Raw genomic sequence first — 21034 nt, 5'->3', positions numbered from 1 at the left:
CGGAGCACCTTCCTGTACCCCTCAGCCCCCACGCCAGAGCCCACACCACCAGCTGGAGCCCTCCCGCACCCTAACTCCCAATTTCATGAGCATTCATGGCCCACCATACAATTTCCATACCCAGGTGTGGCCCTTGGGCCAAAAAGTTTGCCCACCTCTGTGTTAAATCACACACAGAACTGACCAGAATATTTAATGGGCAACATTTGCACTTGGAAGAGTGCAGCATGCAGTCACATGGGAGACTGGCACAAGCTTTGACCCCCTATTATTGCCCTGAGTGATCAAAAAATCTTATGAGCTATGGCAGTTTTGCCAGTCTCCTTCTAAGGAGCTAAGATCCAGGCGTGAGAATCCTTCCAGATATCTTTAGAGAAGCAGAATTACAAGGCAAATAATTTTCCCCCTTATTTTACCTTCATGTAGCTTTTTAGCTTAAAGACATGCTTCCTACTTTTGTTTTAACATACAGGAAAAAACTTTTGAAGTGGGAGAGAGCAGTGGAAACCCTAATATTTCTCACTTCAAGGAAAATCTAGGCTGATTATGTCTTGCAATGTGAAATGTCAAATATGTAAGATTTCCCGCATGTGTTAAAAGCCGCTTGGCTTTTTTTATTAGCTTAAAAAAACTTCATCCTTTTTCTTTTACTTCTTTGAGATACTCTAGTACAGTGGTTCTCAAACTTTTGTATTGGTGACCCCTTTCACACAGCCAGCCTGAGTGTGACCCCCTCTTATAAATTAAAAACACTTTTTATATTTTACACTATTATAAATGATGGAGGTGAAGTGGGGCTTGGGGGTGGAGGCTGATAGCTCGTGACCGCACATGTAATAACCTTGTGACCCACCCCACCCATTTGAGAACCTCTGCTGTAGTAATACCCTGAAGTGGGACTGTTTATTAAATATTATATCACTGAGATTGGTTTGAGAAAATAGCTGAGATGTAGGAATGGGAAATATAGATCATATTACAGTATTTATATTTAAACTAGAAATAATTTGACCTATTTGCAAAGAGGCATCTGAGCTACTTTGAAAATCACTTCTAAAAGTTTCTCACTTCACAGTAGGGTTTGAACTTTGTGGTGCATCACTCTGCTTTACACAAAAGAGAACCATTTTCTCAAGCATGATTGAAGTTTCCAATGCTCTTTGATTTCTAGCCTTTTGAAGCTTCATGCATTTAATTCAAAGATGTCATCACATCTCCAGACAATTTATACCAAATTCATCCCTTGGACTTTTGTGTAGATGTGGCTGGAACAGGGGTTTCCAGATCTGCCAGATATGCTTAGTGTTTAACCCTTCCCTTTGCTCATACATGGCTTTCTACTGAAGTATTGCTGTAGCTATCCTATTTCTTGTTCTAGTAAACTGATACAGAATGAAAAGGAGGACTTGTGGCACCTTAGAGACTAACCAATTTATTTGAGCATAAGCTTTCGTGAGCTACAGCTCACTTCATCGGATGCATTCAGTGGAAAATACAGTGGGGAGATTTATATACATAGAGAACATGAAACAATGGGTGTTACCATACACGCTGTAACCAAACACCCAGTGTTTCATGTTCTCTATGTATATAAATCTCCCCACTGTATTTTCCACTTTATGCATCCGATGAAGTGAGCTGTAGCTCACGAAAGCTTATGCTCAAATAAATTGGTTAGTCTCTAAGGTGCCACAAGTACTCCTTTTCTTTTTGCAAATACAGACTAACACGGCTGCTACTCTGAAACCTGATACAGAATGGGCTTCCCCGTCTTACCTTCACAAAATCTGCAGCAACGCATGATACCATGTTGATTGTGGTCTGAAAACACCGCTTGCAGCTGAAACTGTAGGGTCCATGTATGGGCCATCATGTACAGTACAAGTGAGAGATGTTTGGTCCTATGTTTGTGACCACTTCCCAAGGTCCTCACTCCATCAGACTCCTGTAGAAGTCTCCTTGTGGGAATCTGGCTCAGACCTTAAGATTTGATAAGGCCTTTGTATCATTACTTGATTATTTTCATTTAACTGATGCAGTAAATATAACCCAACAATAAAATAGACCTCAATAATATCTCTTGCAACATTTTGTGGTATTTGGTATGCTTTCAGTAAAGGGAAGGGTATGTAATACTTCAAGTGCCCAATATGGGTAATAAGCACCTTTGGGTTTAGCCTGTTTGTAAATATCTTGATCAAATGCTTATAAATGTTTTGTTACTGTGTGGATGCAGAACATTGCTTATTATTTAGGCTTTTTAGTCATGTTCAGAGCAATTGTATAAATGTCAATTGGTTTTGGGTTTAATAAAGGAATTTATGGTTAAATTGGTGTTGTGATAATACCCTGCTTAAATAATAATTCCAGCAGCATATGTGTCCAATGTGCTTGATTGCAATATTGTGACCAGCAGTGTCTTTTGGGCCATGCGTGCCCACCTTATAAAGAACAGGTACCATGGTTCTTTAAAATATTTGTCCATATACATAGATTCCATGACACACCTTCTGTTCCATCTACTACAGAATCTAATAACATCTGGATTCTGTATAAAGGAACTCAGGGGGCTGTTAGTGCCCCTGCTGTTTATCCCCTTGGATCAGGGGTGTGAGAGTATTCAGGGTGCAGGTGCAGCACAGTGGATGCTGCTGACCAAAAGATTCTGACGTCAAGCACATGTGCACTAAGAGTGGAATATAGACCACAGATCTCGCTGGACCAAAGATACCGTCGGTTAAGTAATCATTCTTTAAAAGGTGGGGTGTATTCTGTAGTAATTAATGACCTACATGTGACAAGCCCTTCACTTCTTTGGGAACTATGGCCCCCTTCCTCAAAATACTTTTATCTCGCCCCTTACGCTTTCTATGAGCAAGTTCCATTTTGCATCCATCCATGTATGGTGTTCTGAGACAGCTAAACTTCTAATTATACCAGAGCTCCTCCTCTTCTATAAACCAGGTTAAGATAGCTTTATATTTATGTCTCATGTAAAGCAGGAGTCAATGAATTACCTAATCCTACACCAGAAGCTGAAGGAGGGTTACTAATCCATCTCTTGTCTATCGGTGGTAGATTTGGCATTTGGATTGCTCTTTTATATATGTTAAAATATAGATAGCCAGCTTGGCTACTCATGGGATTTAACAAATATGTAATCTTCCAAGGTTACTTGTAATTTGTACATGTCAGTCTGGCTGAAGTTCTGCACGTGTCACACAGCAGTGTAGATGAGTTTGATCATTTTGCTGGATCTCCCCCTACTTTTGGCAAAGCAATTCCTCTATTTTGGGTTCATCCCCACAACTGTGGAGGATGAAGGAACCAGAAAACAGTCTTTTTGGAGAAAGGCAGTATGCTGTTAGACAATAACCTTAACACAAGAGCTTCTGTCAGCCTGCGAAACGCTTCACTTGCCACGTTACACTAATTCACATTGAAGAGCAGAATTTGCTGCAAAAACACAGCAACAATTTTCAAAAATGCTGCCATTTAATGGGGGTGATGTTGTTCTTTACTGGGTTTTAAAACCAAAGACTGACATGCAATTTAGGCAACTGTAATGTGTGTTATAAATGGTACGGTGTATTTTATAAAGCGAAGTATGCATTTTTAAAAGTCCTGTTCATATACACTGTAAAAATTCTCAAAGAATTTCCAGTATGTTACAGTGTTTAAGTTTATGTAAAAATCTCTTAAATAACAGAGAATGATTACATTATGCCCACTAAGGCACTTATCCTGCAACATGGGTATTTTTGTGCATAATGTTAAGCAAATGTGTATCAGTCTAAAATAACAAGGCTTAGAACAATGGAACAACTAAAATGTGGCTTCATGACATTAAACCATTACATAATCTACAACTTTCCTTGAATGCTGAGAATCCTGTGGCAAAGACCTCTATTGCTCCTTGTACAAAACAGTGCCCTTAAAAACCAACAGATTAAGGAAAATTGCTAAACTTTGTTTTTCAGAATATTTTTTTAATATGGAATGTCTTAATACTGTCATTGACTGGAGCTATATAGGGCTTGGTCGTTCTGTGTCCATTGTTGATTCTGGCTGCAGTGATCCTATGTAAGCCGTGAAACTGTTGTGTTGATGTCCCCAATCATAATAATCTGGAGAGAAACTAAAAAACAAAACACAAGAATTTATGGCTGATGCCTTCATTCTCTGTATGGCTCATTTACTTAAATGGGACAGACAGACTATAACTTCATAAATATAGTTTACATAAATTCTAGAGATGCTACTAGTAGACTTTGTACTTAAGTCTCAGATCAGCTATTTAGCGATGCATCTCTGTTCAGCAGTATTGTGGGCTCAAGGAATTGGTCATGAACTAGAGAGACTTTCATCTTTAGGCTACTGGTTGAAATCCTGTCCAGTTCATTAATGACTGAAGGTTTTTACCACCTAATGGCTTCGCTTTCCCACGTTAGGGTTCAGGGTGTTCAAGGATGTTGGACAGCAGTAGGTCAAGCCTGCCTAAATTCCTGTTCCAACAACTTGGATCCAGCTAGTAGCATTGCTGGATCTAAACATATTTTGTGTTCACATCCAACATGGTTAATACTTGGTCAGTAACTGGGAACTTGGCTCGGATGCCATATGGTTGTCTGTCTATAAACTGTTCCAAACACTTAAGATGTTCTTTGGGTGGCACTCCCTAACCAGCCCTTTGTAAGCAGTTTGGCTGATCCTCCTCTTTTCCTTCCTGGTTCTCTGGGCAGTAGGAGATCTCAGACTACACTGTCACCAGTGCTAGTATGTGTGTGACCTCCAAGCACTCTGTGGTATGCCAAAGGCTCTGAAGATTTTCCCCAAATGCAAAGATACCACCCCAGGCAGCATGATAGCTGTGAACAGGCAAGCTTTGTTGAACTATGGTTGCATTGTGGGTCGCAGAAAAAGCTGCACCCAACTCAACCAAGTTAATTTTTATATGCAAATAGACGGAAAAACAAGAATTGGATTCTCTATGGGTGGGAATTAGTTACTAAGGGAGTCTTCTTAAAGATTATTTCATAGTGTGCTTATTCCTCTAATAATATTTTTAAAAATAAGGGGCTGACTCATGGTGGATCTCAAATATACAGAATTCCTGTGTTTTGCAAGCAGTGGAAAAGGACACTCCCTGCACCTAAACCTAGTGCTGAGTAAAGTTTCCCCTCTTGCATGTGATTTAATAGATTCTCAGGTACAAAATAAGAGTTATCTAGGAGCTCCTCCCCTCACTGCTTTACGAACAGACTGAGCTGGTAGGATGAAGTCTCATGCCCACATCTCTTCTTACTAGAGTCTTCACCACAGACCCTCTCTTTTCCCGGTCTCCTCAGTGCAGAGGTCCACACGCAGCTCTTGCCCCCTTTAGGTTTCTCCCCATACTAGGAAAAGGGTATAGGTCCCGTGCTCCACCCTGAGGCCCCCTCCTGCTTTCCCCTCATGACGTAGCCCATGCTCCACCTCTTCTTGTCCCTGCTCTGCCCCTCCTTTGAGATACTTGCTGCCCGCTATGTCCCTCTGTGGAAGGGCTACACAAGACAAGACGCCAGGCCAGCCTTATGCTCTGTGCAGCCAGTGGGTGTGACATTCCCTCCCTTCCAAGCCACTGCAGGCCTGGATCACTGTGTGTGGCAGGCACCACCATGCTGTCCTCAGGGCCAGTGCCAGCTAAGCTGGATGGCTGCTGAGCAGCACTGACTGCAATGGCCAGGATCCCCCTGCCACTTACACCTGGGCCAGAATCTTTCAGAGTGTTCCTGGTAAGCAGCAGGTGGCAATTAGGGGTACCTATGGGCAGCAAATTCCCCCCCCCTCCCCAGTTTTTGTACTTGCTCCAGTTCTTCAAAGGGCAGGGAGAGTACTCAGCTTGGGGGAGGAGCAGAAAGCGCAAGGGGCAGGGAACTGAGGGTGTGTGTAGAGGAGAGGAGGGCTTGGCAGGTGCTAGGAGTCTTCAGGGGGGAGGGGTGCAGCAACTCAGTGGGCAGGGGGGGCCTCGGAGGAGGGGCAGAGGTGAAAGTAAGTCGGTACGCCCCAGTACGGTGTACTGGCAAGGTTTCCCCAGACAGCAATTTAAAGGGCTTAGGGCTCCCAGCAGCGGCTGGAGCCCTGGGCCCTTTAAATTGCCGCCAGAGCCCCACTGCTGGAGCCCTGGGGTTGCGGCGGCAGCCAGGACCCCTGGGGCTCTGTTGGCAATTTAAAGGCCCCGCCCTCTTCCGCTTGAGGCCACGCCTCCTGCTCAGAACTCTGGGGCACCGATAAGTTCTTTAAGTTACTTTCATCCCTGGGGAGGGGGCCAGAGAGGAGATTGAGTGGGGGCAGGGCCCCAGAGCAGAGCCACAGTCCAGGCACCAGAGGAGCTTCCGGTGCTCAGGCCAGCCTCCCCAAATGCCGGAGTCATGCGCTGCCCGTGGAAAAGGAGTTTGCCTTTATACCATTTCCTCTCCCGGTCTGTCTTGCTCTCAAGCTTATTGTCCTAGTAGCACCCTGAACTACAAGTCTGAGAACTTCTGTCCTTAAAGAGCTGAACTCAAAACTGAAACTACTGCTCTGGTCCTACCCGTTAAAGGGCCAGCACCCTCTGTTATAGCTGTTAAATCAAGATACTCTATCTTCATTCTGTTATCCTTGTAATCTTTATGTGCTGCCATCTTTAATGCCTTGCCTCCCACCCTTACTCTCACACATACATGCATGTTTGTTCCCTAACGCATCCTCCTGCTGAACTCTCCTTTCTAACAGATTTTTTTCCCTACCCCTAAGTATTGTGTCTGAATTTGGTCAAAAATCATGATAAAATAAGTAGAACATTTAATCGTTCCTCACTGATCTCTTCCTCCTATAACCATCCCAATACCTCACCTGCCCTGTATGCCTTGTGGTGAAATGTTCCAGGCCAGATCATCGTCACTGTCATATCGCCGAGGGTTGTCAAAGAAATAGGATCGTGGACTGAATCCATGGCTTGGTATCATTCCTGGATTTGTCTAGGGGGGAAACCATCCATCAGTGAAAGTTACATCCATTTGTATCTGAGTGTCAGAGATGCCACCTGTTCATTTTCTAAAGAATACCCCTGAGGCGACGTCTCGCCAAAGGCTCCCAGCCAAGAGATATGGCAGGAGTCTGTTCAACTATTTTTCCCCCTATCTCTCGCCTCCTGTTCTGCTTTCTCCATTTCCTCCCTTTAAACCTACCAACTCCCCACTTCCCATGAGTGGAAGTGCTCATGCTACCAGACCTGCTGCTTTACACGTCTGTTCTAGGCTCCATATAGAGTGACCAGATGTCCCGATTTTATAGGGACAGTCCTGAATTTTGGATCTTTTTCTTATATAGGTTCGTATTACCCACCACCCCTGTCCCGATTTTTCACATTTGCTGTCTGGTCACCCTAGCTCCATATCAATTCCTCTCCACCCCAGTCTGCCCTCCCAATAACACCGCCCACTTGCTTCCCTTACAGAGAGCAATTTGGACCCGGCAGACAGAGGAAGAGGCATACAGTAGGATGATAAGGTTGAGGAGATGAGGAATTCCCAGGCAAAGGGATGGAGAGCTGTAGCCACCAGGCAAATGACCTCTAGTACAACCTCCCAATGTCCTGAAATTCACTCTCCTATCTTTACTGGCACAGCATCCCCTACCAGCTTCCCATTAACCCAGGGAAACTGACCAATCTGTCCCAATGAAACTATACCCAATTAAAGGGTGGGAATAGAATGCTATTATGTCTCTCAGCAGTGATATACTCACCTCAGAGCCATGGGCCAAGCCAGGGGGAAACATCCATTGAGTGAGGGAGTGAAGGGGCCTTCACACAATTTTTCCATTTACAAAAATAAAAACCCAAACCACTTTCATTTTAGTTTAACTAGTGTGTTTTTTTTCACTCTGACCCACAGTGTGGCTCAGATTCAAGACACTGTCCTACACATTCCCATGCACACTTGATTTTTTTTCTCTTCCATTCAGTGCCAGTATCCCCTTCCCCCCGACTCTCTGGATATGCTGGGGCAACATTTTTATTCTTGGCCCAGAGCAAGATAAAGGGTTGATCCTGCATTGTTCATTGGCATAAAACTAGTTACAGTCTTTTTTCCTTTTGTATTAAAAAAAACAGCAACCCAAAACCCAAGCAGTAAACGTGTGGGTTTTCCCCCCAGTTCACTTGCTTGACACTCTAGCAATGTTAGCATAAGAGCACTCAGTTATGCTCTACAGGCAAAAACAAATTACCAGAGACAGCAAAACAAGCATATTATTGCCTTAACAATTCTAGGAACCAAAAGTTTATTTTTGAATACAGCTAAGCAGTTCCTAGTTTTTAATTTTGGAGAGGAAAATGCAACCAACTCAACACTACCCCAAAGTTTTCTGTTTAAGCGATCACCATTTATAAATAAGGAAAGCAGAGCCAAACGTTGGGTTTTCACTAAAGTTTGGTTGTTTCTAGATATTTTGTGGACTAGTGGATGCAGTTTGTTTTAATAGTAATGCTTTATATATAATCTTCCTCTTTTCTTGGCAATCCTTTTCCGGCATATTAATAAGTACTTGGTAATTCTGCAACTATTAACAAATGTTTATATTACAATACTCTCCTGTGACTCTTGGACTCCATCTTGTGGCAAATGTGCATGAAAACTCATGGTGTGGCTTTACTAAAGAATCTGGAGCTTGGGCTTTTGTTGATTTTTTTGTACTGAAAGTTGTGAGCTTAACTGTAGTGGGGTTGTTTATTTAACTTTTTCAGTTTTTCTCTTGCTGTGACATAGATAAGCATAAACCTATTTGTTATTTTTCTACACACACAAAAATAAGGCATACATTTTTAAAAAGTGAGGGTAATTAACCATTGGAACAATTCACCAAGGGTTGTGGGGGATTCTCTGTCCCTGGCAATTTTTAAACCAAGATTGGTTATTTAAAAAAAAGTATTCTAGTTCAAAAGTAGTTATTTTGGGGAACTTCTGTGCCCCGTGTTAACAGGAGGTCAGACTAGATCAGTGGTTCTCAAACTGGGGATCGGGACCCCTCACAGGTTTGTGAGGTTATTACATGGGGGGGTCGTGAGCTGTCAGCCTCCACCCCAAACTGCACTTCACCTCCAGCATTTATAATAGTGCTAAATATTTTTAAAGTGTTTTTAATTTATAAGGGGGGTCGCACTCAGAGGCTAGCTGTCTGAAAGGGGTCACCAATACAAATGTTTGAGAACCACTGCCCTAGATGATCACAATTGTCCTTTCTGACCTTGAAATCTTAGAATTTATGAAAACCGTAGTATTTGATCAGGCACATTTAACAGCAATGTTAGGTAAAGAACATAGCCCCTGTAAAAGGTACCTGTAAAATGAGTGAAGTTACAGAGTTCTCTATTTAAATTAGGACTAGCTTGCTCCTCCTAACCCTACCCTACCAAACTTCTAGAGTCCTAGGGTTTTGTCTAGACAAGATATAAAGGTGTAATGTTAGAACTTGTTAGCTAATGTGTTCTTTCACTAACATTTAGCAGAAGAATGTAGTCCATAGTTGTTGTCTTGTTTAACTTCAGTAGGACTATTCATGCGTAAAGGTTTGCAGGATCAGACCCTAAATGGCAGTGCAAACTTTCCCACACATTTACCAGTGTGTCCCACATTAATCTGGAGGGATTGCCTGCTGCTATGAGAAGATATTTTGGTTTCTCTGCCTACTTAAGTCCAACATATGTTTAGCTTTCAAACCTTGGCTTCACCACTCCGCTGAAACTGCTAACAAGATTTCAGTCAGTGCCAACTGTGGTGCTGGTTTTTGTGATATGGAAACTTCTTCAAAGAGAATTGGGCTAGGACCATCAAATTCATTTCATATGTGCCACTGAGCAGCTATCAGATGATAACTTGCAGCTGGCTTTGAATCAATGCCCTAAAAATGAAAGACACTGTACCCCATTATCAAACTCAAGTGCCAGGTAAATCTTCTACAATAACGACCTAGTAGGGGAAAGTGGTATGTTTGGATGATCTAAAGTATTTTATTTTTACTGAGAACAGTTTGAAAATAAAAAGTTAAAATGTGGAGAAATAAAAACTAACAGTAAATTGAGCTCTGAGGATTATCTGAAGGTTGTGCCTGGAAAAGGTTTTACTTACTAGGTCTTTTGTAGGGTTTCGAACACGGAAGAAGTAAACAACTAAGGAAGTGGGCAGCAGCTCCCAGATAAAGAGGATCACTCCAAATACGATGTACCCAGCATCTCCCAGCTGACATTTTAGATCTGCCTGTTGAAAAGTCAGAGCAGCATGTTAAAAAATGAGAAAGTGAGTTTGTTTTAAAAAGTATAAGAAACAAAATCAGCTTTCTTAGGGTGAAATGTATGTAAGCATAAGGGAATATGATGGAACATCTAGTAGCTGTGTATAAAAGTAAAGCAGCAGATTAACCTGGCTACAAATCGTTAACAATAAAAACCCCTTTGGAAAGATAAAAAATTCTATTTTATTTTGTACAATACCTTTCCCTTCCTCCTTTTTAAATGATCATCATCATCATCCTTAGAGTGCTTTTCTCCCTTACCCAAAAGCTACAGAGAATAGTTAAGTCTCGTGGCTACCTGCCAAGCTCTTAGACTGTCAAGAAAGTGAGAAAATAAGATACTAGTGTTCTAAACTCTTTCAAGCTTTGAGAAACAAATTAAAACCTTTTGAGTTCAGTGCAAGCCCCACTAGCCCGAGTCTGTCGACGGGGTTAAGAGGCTCACTCCAAATGACTCCAAAATGTTGTGTAGACATGGGCACCCAAAAATGAAGGCACCAGGAATTGCTAGTCATATTTTGCTAAATTCAGAATGAAAGATCAGTCATTGGCCATCTCTAGTTGTGAGAGCAGCCAGCATGCACTGCAATGGTCCAGCCCCCTGGTGGGCAGAAGGTATTAGGCTTTTATGTAAAAGAGGCATCACAGGCTGTCCCATGTCCCATGAAACTTCGTGGCAGGTTAGGGGAAGCACATGGACCAGGAATGTAGGTAGGATACGGCACCTCCCATTTAATTGCACTCCCCTGATTTTAAGCCAACACCCATGTACTGGGACCTGAGCATTATCCTGTTTACTTTTAAACGATGTAAACATCTGAGGTCAAAGGCTGGGATTTTCAAAAGAACCTAAGGGAGTGAAAAGAAAAGGAGGACTTGTGGCACCTTAGAGACTAACAAATTGATTTGAGCATAAGCTTTCATGAGCTACAGCTCACTTCATCGGATAGTGAGCTGTAGCTCACAAAAGCTTATGCTCAAATCAATTTGTTAGTCTCTAAGGTGCCACAAGTCCTCCTTTTCTTTTTGTGAATACAGACTAACACGGCTGCTACTCTGAAACCTAAGGGAGTGAGGCATTCAACTCCCATTGAAATTCAACAGGAATTGTGTGAACCAGCATTCAGTCTTAGCTGTCATTTTGGTTTAATTAAAACTTGACCGATCATCATATGTTAAAACTGGTGCTATGTGAAGGGAACATGCAGCTATTCTTTATCGATAGAGCAGGAAAAACACTTCTTTTTTATGGGGGGATGCTGACCCCACTGAAGTCAATAGAGCTTTGACATTGACTTCAGAGGACACACGATTTTGCCCACATGTTTAAATTGTAAATGGAGTCACCTTCTTGTCTCCACTGCTACTCAAATATGATTCAAACTATTCAGTAGTCCTTTCACTAAAGGTAAAAAACAAAACAAATCCCATACACCTGTTTTTAATAGAGGGGAGTTGGCTTTCTAAATCTTAAAAATAAATATAAATAAAGTGCAGTAACCAGAAGGTAAGTTTTTTTTTATATTGTTGGTTTTGTGACTGCTTTTTCTTCTGACCGGATTATTTTTCCCTGACCATTTTATTACTGGAAAGATCATAGTCTTGGAGCAGAACAAACTTGGTGCATTTTTTTTTAATTTAAAAAATCCAAAGGATTTTATTGTATTAGTTCTTGTTTGTTGTCAATTCTGACTATACAGGATCAGTTTTCCTTGTTAGCAGTAAACTTCATACTTGCCTGATCCGATACATTGTACCAATCATAATCAAAAGAATTGACTTTCTTGGTTTGAGAAAATGATAAGATGAATAAGTTGTAACAGGCTCTTGAGGTATAAAGTAGTATAACGGTCACGCCTATAGTTGTCACCTGACACACAGATGAACCCTAGAAGAGAGAGTTAAACATATTTTAGTATTTATGTCTGATAATGGCAAGAACACCGTTTTGCATGGGCTTGGTGATCTCTGCTTCACTGTGTATAATCTTGGATAAATTTACTTTTTTTTTTTTATCTGGGAATCTTTTTCCAAGCTTCCAGTTCTTAGCATGGTCAGCTACTATTCAATGACTCTGTCTAATACTGCAGGAAGTACTAGTCTTAAAGTACCTAAAATAAGATCAAAAAAGAGTTGTACATGGGGAATAAAACCTATTGGATAGATCATCCATTGCATCCTCACGCAAAAATAAAACCTCCAACACGACACCAGACTGAGAACTTCCTATATCAGATCTTGCACCGATACCATCATGCGATGTTGTGCATTTTACAGCTACATGCTACCCATATATTAGCCCTCTGAGTAAGTACAGAACAGCTGGTAACAGTTATTGGTAAACATATTGCACATAGGAATTCACATCCTACTCTGCAGATTTGCCCAATTTATAATTTAGTATCAACAGGAGAGTCTCATTGAGCAAAGACTAGAGGAGTAGGATGAGTGTGTGGAACAGTAAGTGAATTTGAGGTCAGGAATGTAGATTGGAGTGGGGCCCTGGTCAGTGTTTTGGAAGTTAGGAGAGCTCTCTTCTGTTGGATGTGGAAATGGATAGAGTTTGTAGGGGAATGGTGTGATCCACATGCAGGATTGAGAGTAGCCAGGTTGCAGCAGAAATTCAGAGGGTAGGGATTGAGAGAGAGAGTCCATAACAGTAGGCATCACAGGTACTGAGACAAGATCTGATTAAATCTCTGGGCACAGACAGGACTAGGCTAAGGATCAATGTTAGTTCTGTCCTAGAGACAGGCACATATACAGACAAGATAACAGATGGAGGGGAAGAGGCTCAAGAAGGACTCTGTGGGGCTGGCCTGGTGGCAGCCTTTTACACAACCAAATGAAAGAGAACAAAGTTGTCCTGAGCTCTCTGGATGAGCAGAGGTAAGGCTTTCAACCTCTGTAGGGAAGGGAAAACCCTTGTTTCCATCTCACGTGACTCCCTCTCCTTCCCACAATGGAGGCATATAGTACAATAAATGGGCTCCAGAGCCTGACAGAGTTGGAAGTTGCCCACCTCATCATGGGCCCTTTTACAATAGGAGGGCCTACCCAGGAGATAGGAGGGCCTACCCAGGCAGAAGCATAACTCCAAGATGTCTAGCCTGGGTTACAAAGTCTAAAGGCAAGTAGTAGTGGGATCAAAGGCTTAGGACAAGGAGGATACAACTACTTAAGCATCATGTCATTTCACCAGGTTATAGTGGTCTCCAAACCTTCACATAAAATATTTCTTCCTCTACATTTCTATTGAGGCCTTTTCAGCTGTATAGTTGTGGCAGAATGGAAGGGGCATGGTTTCATGAGACCCCAAATAACTCTGACCAGCTGTACAAGGATGCACTGTTTTCTTTGTACACAGGAATGCAGCATGGTATAGTGGGAGTGCTTTCCCTTGAGATGCCACATTCCATTGCCTTGTTGCGCTGATGTTACACTTTTATAAATGTCACGTCAATGCAGTATTGACCTTTTTCTGCCTTCTGTGAGAATTTGTGTTCCTAACTCTGACAGTCTGAGGGTGCTTTCTGCTTCAGAGTTTCCCTTGGCACTCTGAGCAGTAGAGTCTTCTCAAGCAGTGGCCTGCCTGGCTGGTTTTTTGGGGGTTATCTCATAGCACTCACTAGATTCACTGTCCTGTCTGCACCTTTCTCTTTGCTTCAAGCAGACCATGAGCAGCTGGGATGGAGGGAAAGGTGGGAGGAATGAGTGGAGAAAGGAAGGCTTTAGCTGTTTTTTTCCCTCATAGTATTGTAAAAACTGAGCTCATTCAATATATTGTATATGAAGCTGGCCAACAGCAGAGTTAAAAATTGTCCTTGAGAGAGAATATAGTTATAGTTAGAGAATATATATAGAGAATATAGTTATGCCAACATTGATCATCTCCCTTCACAAGCAGTATTTTTTCCTACCAACACAAGAAGCCTGGGTCAGCCCCTACGTTTGGGAATTATATCACCATTTATGAAAAACTAGCTAGCACACCCTTCGCAGCAAAACGACTTAAGACATTGATTCATCTGATACACTGTGTCCCGGGTACTACTCAGCCTGCTTGACATCCTGGATGTGAGTTCACAACTTTGTAGATCAGCATGACTGACTGTCTGATTAGATGGATGCTGCAAATACTGCTAGACTTGCCCGTCAACGGGAGCATAATATGGTGGCAGGCCTGGCTTGCAGTGACATTTGTGCTGACTTCAGAGACTCAGATATTTATAAGAGGATTGAAACCAGAAATACGGTACGTAGCTGTGAAAGCTGTGGTGAGACCATAGCAAACGACAGGAAATGCTGTAAAGAGGAAACAGTTGTTACGTACTTCTCTATTCGCACTCTGTGTTGGAGAATCAACTATGCTGTTATGGAAACAGAGGAGGAAGCTGTTGACTCAGACATCACAGCTCAGTTCTCCATGCTGCAGGTACCACAAGACAGAAGAAAGCAGCTGGCATTTTTCAGTGCTGTTTTTGCCAGAATACAGGGAAGGCTAGTGCAGTATAATATTTAAATATGTTGTAGCTTTAATCACTTTGAGCTCAACAAATAAAATAGCATGATAAAAATGTTTTGTCCACTATGGGCCAAATCCGCAGAGCAGTGTCCAGCCTAAGTAGCTGGCTGCTGGGAAGATACACAGGGAGAGTAGGGGAAGGGGACTCCTTCCTCACAGGCCACAAAGATTGCTTAACCCTATTAGCTGCAATTGGTTTACATGCCCTCTTCAGAGGGCTGAGGATACCTGAAGTGGCAAGACTCTAGTCATGCACTTGCTGCTTGTGCCATGCAAGGAATCTCCAAAGAATGGGGCTCTACCTATGTGAGTGCTGTGTACCCCACATTTGGCCCTCCCACTCCTGCCCCAACTTTGCACAGTAGAACTAAAAGAGTTCCACTTCCTGAGGCTCTGTGACTATGCAGGAGAATGCAGGATTTACCCCTGTGCACTTTATCACCCCTGTGATATTTGAACAGAGGGAGATAGCAGATGTGAGAGTCAAATGGAAGGGTGCCAAATCTCCAAATACCACAATGTGGGCATTTCTGCCATTTAGGGTTACCAGGTGTCTGGTTTTCGACTGGTACACCCAGTCGAAAAGGGACCCTGGCATCTCCGGTCAGCACCGCTGCCAGGCTGTTAAAAGTGTGGTTGGTGCAGGGCTGGCAGGCTCCCTACATGGCTCCACTAGGCTCCCCAGAAGCAGCGACATGTCCCTTGAGTGGCATGGGGTGGTCATGGGGGCTTCGCATGCTGCTCCCACCCCAAATGCTAGGAACCGTGACAAATAGGAGCTGCAGGGGTGGTGGGTGCGGGCAGAGCCCCCTGGCCGCCTCTGTGCCTAGGAGTCGGACATGCCGGCCGCGTCCCGGGAGCCGCCTGAGGTAAGTGCCACCTGGAGCCTGCACCCCGAACCCCTTCCTGCATGCAAACTCCCTCCTGGAACCCCATGCCCCAAACCTCCCCCAACCCCCTGCCCCAGCCCCTCCCGCACCCTGAACCTCTCATTTCTGGCCCCTCCCCGGAGTCCACACCCCCAGCTCAGAGCCCGTATCCCCTTCCACACCTCAACCCCCTGCCCCAGACCAGAGCCCCCCCACACTCCAAACCCCTTGGCCCCAATCCCCAGCCCAGAGCCCCCTCCTGGACCCCAAATCCCTCATTCATGGCCCCACCCCAGAGCCCGCACCCCCAGCTGGAGCCCTCATCCCCTCCCAACCCTCTACCCCAGCTGGGTGAAAATGAGTGAGTGAGGGTGGGGGAGAGTGAGCAACAGAGGGAGGGGCGATGGAGTGAGTGGGGGTGGGAGCATAGCCTCGGGGAAGGGGGAGGAAGGGGGCAAGGCAAGGGTGTTCACTTTAGTGCGATTAGAAAGTTAGCAACCCTACTGCCATTCCAATTTTATATCACCACATGGCATGGATTTTTACCAAGAATTTCAGAACAACTTTAACAGTTCAAGCTAAAAATCACGTGGCTACAATCTCCAGCTTTCAGAGCTGTAAACTAAACACATGTAATGAAATCCTACAATAATTACACAAGCAAAACTCCCATTTCAGTTCAATAGGAGTCAATACGTTAGCGGTTATTCCTACTTCTAGGTTCGGCTGTTGGTGTGCATGTTGTATGTTTCCATCACCTCAACGCTAATTTCAGAGTTGTTGTTCTTTGCTCATGTAGGACAGATTGGATTTCCAGCGGGAAGAGAAAATGAAGGAAGGAATCGATCCCAACCTCTACTTGGTAAACACCGCTCTGACAAAACCTCATGTTTTGATGATTTGCATGAGTTGGATAAACTTCCTTTGTAGTAAAACAAATCCACTGATCATGCCAGTTTGGTCAGCAAATGAAAAATCTGAAAAGCACAAAGCTGCAGATTGAAATCTACCCATCAGTCATGGGCTTTCTGTTGTATGTCCACACTGATTAAGTAGGAAAAGTAATTAGATGGCCAACCAGCAGGGAAGAATTTTATTATAAGATTTTCTTCATAGTAACTGAAATTTACAGTATTGGCAGCTTCATCATGATGAGAAGGATAATATATTTTCATTAAACTCTAGTCATTTACTTCCAGACTTAAACTCCTAATGCAAGTCAGAAAGTCAAGGGATCTTTGAGAAAATAAGCCCTCCTTTACTATTTATGAATGTTACAGAATATCCTCTATTGACTTTGTGCCAAATATGTATTGGCTTCAATAGCATTACACTAACTATGAGTCTGCCTGTTTGTCTACTTAACATATCCCAAACTTGTCAACATAACAGACTATATCCTTAAAGAATACCTGCTGCAGGATCTTAAGTGAATCTCCTTTTCAACTGGACCATTTTTATAAAGTGGAAGTACTTTTAAATACAGCCTTAGGCCTGGTCTACACTGGGGAAGGGGCGGAAATCGATATAAGACATGCAACTTCAGCTATGTGAATAACGTAGCTGAAGTCGATGTACTTAGATCTACTTACCGTGGTGTTTTCACTGCAGTAAGTCGACTGCTGACGCTCCCCTGTTGACTCCGCCTGCACCGCTTGCCCCAGTGGATTACCGGAGTCAACAGGAGAGTGCTCGGCAGTCGATTTATAGCATCTTCACTAGACGCGATAAATCGACCCCTGCTGGATTGATAGCTCCGGAGGTAAGTGTAGACATGCCCTTAGTCATTGACAGAAGGACATGCACCATTCACGGAAGACAGTTCATACTTTGTGTTACTGTTTATTTTCATGGACATGCTGCTCCCTTAAAGACTTAAAGTAAATTGACAGACTGAGGGAGCCCAAAGGTGCTCTTCAACTATCTACATATAGCAGCACTGAAATGCAGCTGTGTTTGAGGTGGAGGACAGCAGCCAACTGAAATATAGCTGAGGTATGTGATAAATTCTGGCCAATGACAACTTCTGCAAACTCTTATTTAAAGTGCTATGGCATCTTTAGTAACAATGCAGAGCAGAAAGCATCTTGGTAAACTACATGGTATTCAATTGATCTTTTTTAGAAGGAAGAAAGGCTAAGTTGAAATTCTGGAATTAATATCCTTGGTTGCAGAGTCTAAAGAATTTTTTAAACCTGAGTCTCGTCCCACTAAATTGTCTCCTTTGACCAAAACTATTCTTAAGTAAGATTTAAATGATCTCTAAAATGTACTTTACCTTGGATTCCAAGTAAATGTTGGCTAAAGACATCTTGGAAATCTTATACAGACAGATGGAGAGTGAGATGGCACACAGAACAAACAATGTGTCATTAATTGCCACCCGGACAGAGACAATGACTTTCCTCTCTGAATTCTCTGTTCTCACCAACACAGCACACGTTAAATTCACCAAGAGGAAGAGGAGACTGATGAAGAGAGAAGCCAGATAGAGAGGCAACCTGGAGAGGGAAAAACAGGCTTTTAGAACTACTGTTTAGCAAGTGTCAGCAGTGTGCTTGAAGCTGCACCTAGAGCAAGGGAAGATACTGTCCCTGTGTCAAGGCTGTCACAGCTGACACACAGAGCAGCTACACCAAACTGATTCAGAATGCTCTACGTGGCCTCGAGGATGATTACAGTTGATTTCACAACTATTTTTAAAATCCAGAATAAACTGATATTCAAGCCATATACTTACTTGTAAGGGATAAAGCATGAAAGATGGGGCAGTCTTAACACATACGGGAGAAAAGCATGTATAAGACAAATGTAATATAGACAGATCTTTACATCTATTTTAAACGGATGTGTTTACTTTGCTAGGCTCTGCACATCATATCTCTGGGGAATCCCTCTGACCATTCAACCAGACTCAGTGTGCGTGAGGAAGCCATTGTTAGCTGAACGGTCGAGCTGTGTGGAATGCTATGGCTTTAGGCCTGGGTGTTGTACACACTCAATACCATGAGTAGAACCACTGACTACCCATTTTTTAAAGTCATATTTTGTATCAAATACAGGAAGCCCTTTTTAAAGTCTAAAAGCCATGAGGCAGCTGGCTACTAAACGCTGCTTTCTCCTCCCCCAAATATCTTTGTCACATGCAGCTTCTTTGAGGGAACATTCAAAATTCTAAATATGAAAACTTGGGGATGGCTTGGCACCTTGCAACCCGCTCCAAGTGAAGGGCAGCACATAGCTGCGCTGCCCCACCTCAAGAGCAGAGCAAGGCCTGAACGGCGAGTCTGAGAGCTGCCCACTCCTCAGTCATCTGGTGAGGAGAGGGGGGTAGCAACTTGGCAGCAGGTGCTTTGCTCTCCCTCTTCTCCACACATCTCCAACGTTGCAACGCAAAGTCCATGCAGAAGGATAAGGATGCTCCTTATGCTCCTTTACTCCCATATGCAGTAGCAGAGCCAAGATCACAATCGGTCTCAGAATTTAAAAAAATAAGCAAAAGTGTTACCATTCTTATTGATTACTTATTTCAGTATTGTCAGGTTTTGTTAAGAGTTACTAACCTAGGCCAATAGAGAAGCCATTCAGGTGAGTTTGCAGTCCATCTTGCGGTCTGCTTGGAAGTTTGGCCTGGGGTTGGGATATATGCCCAGGTTCTCTTTTGAGTAATCTAAATTCAGTCTGTAAAGAATAGTTTTGCCCACCTACACAGCAGTGGAAAATATTGCCCCAAAAGGTTAATAGCGTGTAATTTATGAATCATGAGTAGGGCTGCAGGTTTGTCATGGTGTTAGAAATGTCACAGATACCAGGATATTTCTGTTTGTCTGTGCGACTTTTCTTTGTGTCTGTGTCTGTGATTTTAATGAAGCGGTATTTCCCAAATGGTGGGTTGTGACCCAGGAGTGCATCACAGGTAGGTTTTAAGGGTCACCAGCATGGTGCAGAGGGGAGGACTGGGAATTGGGCAGGGCTGGAAAGCTAGCTTGCCCCCTAGTAACCGCACAGTGGCAACACCTGTCCCAAAGGACTGGCCCAGCTCCCCCACTCTCAGCATTGTGTCCTGGCACATGAGGTTGCTGTGCCATTTACTCAGATTTAACACATCTGCCTTACCCACCCCCACCCCGTCATGAGGCAGGGGCAGCTAGGCCAAACCTGAGCAGTGCTGTGACCCTGTGCACCAGGCCTCAACACTCAGAGCAGGGAGCAAGAGCCAAACCCAGCCCCATGGGACAGGAGCTGCCATTGCAGAGTGAGTGCAGGGCAGGGGTCACTCTGCACCCTTCACCCCAGGCCAGGATTAGAGGTGTGGTGCCAGGGTGCTGCTGTGGCTGGTCAGTGCCCCGCTGGCAGGGCGAAGAGGAGGGGAGGGGAGGATTTACGTGTCCTGCATTTAAAGAAGTAGAGTTGAATGTTCATAGCTGTGACTTTACATACCACTTCCTCCTAAACATGTGGCATTTCCTGAATCATGGTTGCTCTGTGATTTTTTTTTTTTAAATAGAAAAGGTCATGACAAATCTGCAGCCCTGATCATGATATAAAACTAAAGCACTGTTAGCTCATTTCAAAATGAGTCAGTGCTCCCTTTTGCCAGAACTGGTAATTGGAAAAGAAAGGGTGCTTCCCTGAAAGCCTTTTTATATGTAACAGGGAGAACTGAAAGAGCCTAAAGCCACTACTTATGTTTATGAATCAATCCCATTTTTTCCAGTTACATTCTGCAGTTAGCATGGATGGCCTGGGGTGGAAATTACCCCTCAGAAGGAAGATAGTGCTCACTGTGAACCTTTAAGGATAGGGTATTTTCATTAATGCTATTTATAGATCAAATTCCAGCCTGCAGAAGGTTTTAGGGTGAACATTCTGAAACATCTCCATCATACCCCACAAAATAATGTCAGGGGCACGTTAGTCCTGAAGCTTTTATCTTTCACATAAATGAATTGGTCTGAAGAATTATGCTCTCTGTTCTAGTGATTGTAACTTTATGAATAAAATGTAAGCCAGGTCGCAAAAGGCTTTAAGCGATGGGCATGCCTGTTCCTTCTCCTCCCCTACCATTTCTCAATGCATGGCCCCCAACACAAAGTACTCCGCTCTTCTAGCTCAGATTAGGAAAACTATTTCCCTCAAAGGTGATGCTCTTAAATTCTACCCACAAGCCACCATTCACAATAGATTGTACAGATGTTCCAAATGTGATCATACATGTTCTCTGAGTTCCTTTGGCTCAGCTCCCTTGCAGTGGGGTCTGAAAACTCCCATGCCTGTATGCTGTGCTAGGCTTCTTGTGCTTCAGTGATGCTTGTATGCCCTGCTAGAC

At 43.3% G+C, this 21034-nt stretch overlaps 1 protein-coding gene across 1 annotated transcript in view; it reads right to left on the bottom strand.

Moving 5' to 3' along the window:
* Window positions 1-3968: 3968 nt before the first annotated feature.
* Window positions 3969-21034, bottom strand: part of GPR137B (G protein-coupled receptor 137B) — a 49157-nt gene continuing 32091 nt past the window's right edge. Inside the window, exons 3-7 of the mRNA XM_073338169.2 lie at window positions 17984-18206; window positions 12046-12199; window positions 10149-10273; window positions 6874-6998; window positions 3969-4138 (exon numbers count right to left, since the gene is read on the bottom strand). Of these exons, the coding sequence (XP_073194270.1) occupies window positions 4027-4138; window positions 6874-6998; window positions 10149-10273; window positions 12046-12199; window positions 17984-18206 (739 nt within the window). The 3' untranslated portion in view covers window positions 3969-4026. The remainder of the gene's footprint in view (window positions 4139-6873; window positions 6999-10148; window positions 10274-12045; window positions 12200-17983; window positions 18207-21034) is intronic.

This window comes from Lepidochelys kempii, chromosome 3 (genome assembly GCF_965140285.1).
Source record: "Lepidochelys kempii isolate rLepKem1 chromosome 3, rLepKem1.hap1, whole genome shotgun sequence".
Taxonomy (NCBI): Eukaryota; Metazoa; Chordata; order Testudines; family Cheloniidae; genus Lepidochelys; species Lepidochelys kempii.
The sequence above is the reverse complement of the archived record's forward strand: the minus strand, read 5'-3'. Positions and strand labels throughout refer to the sequence as shown.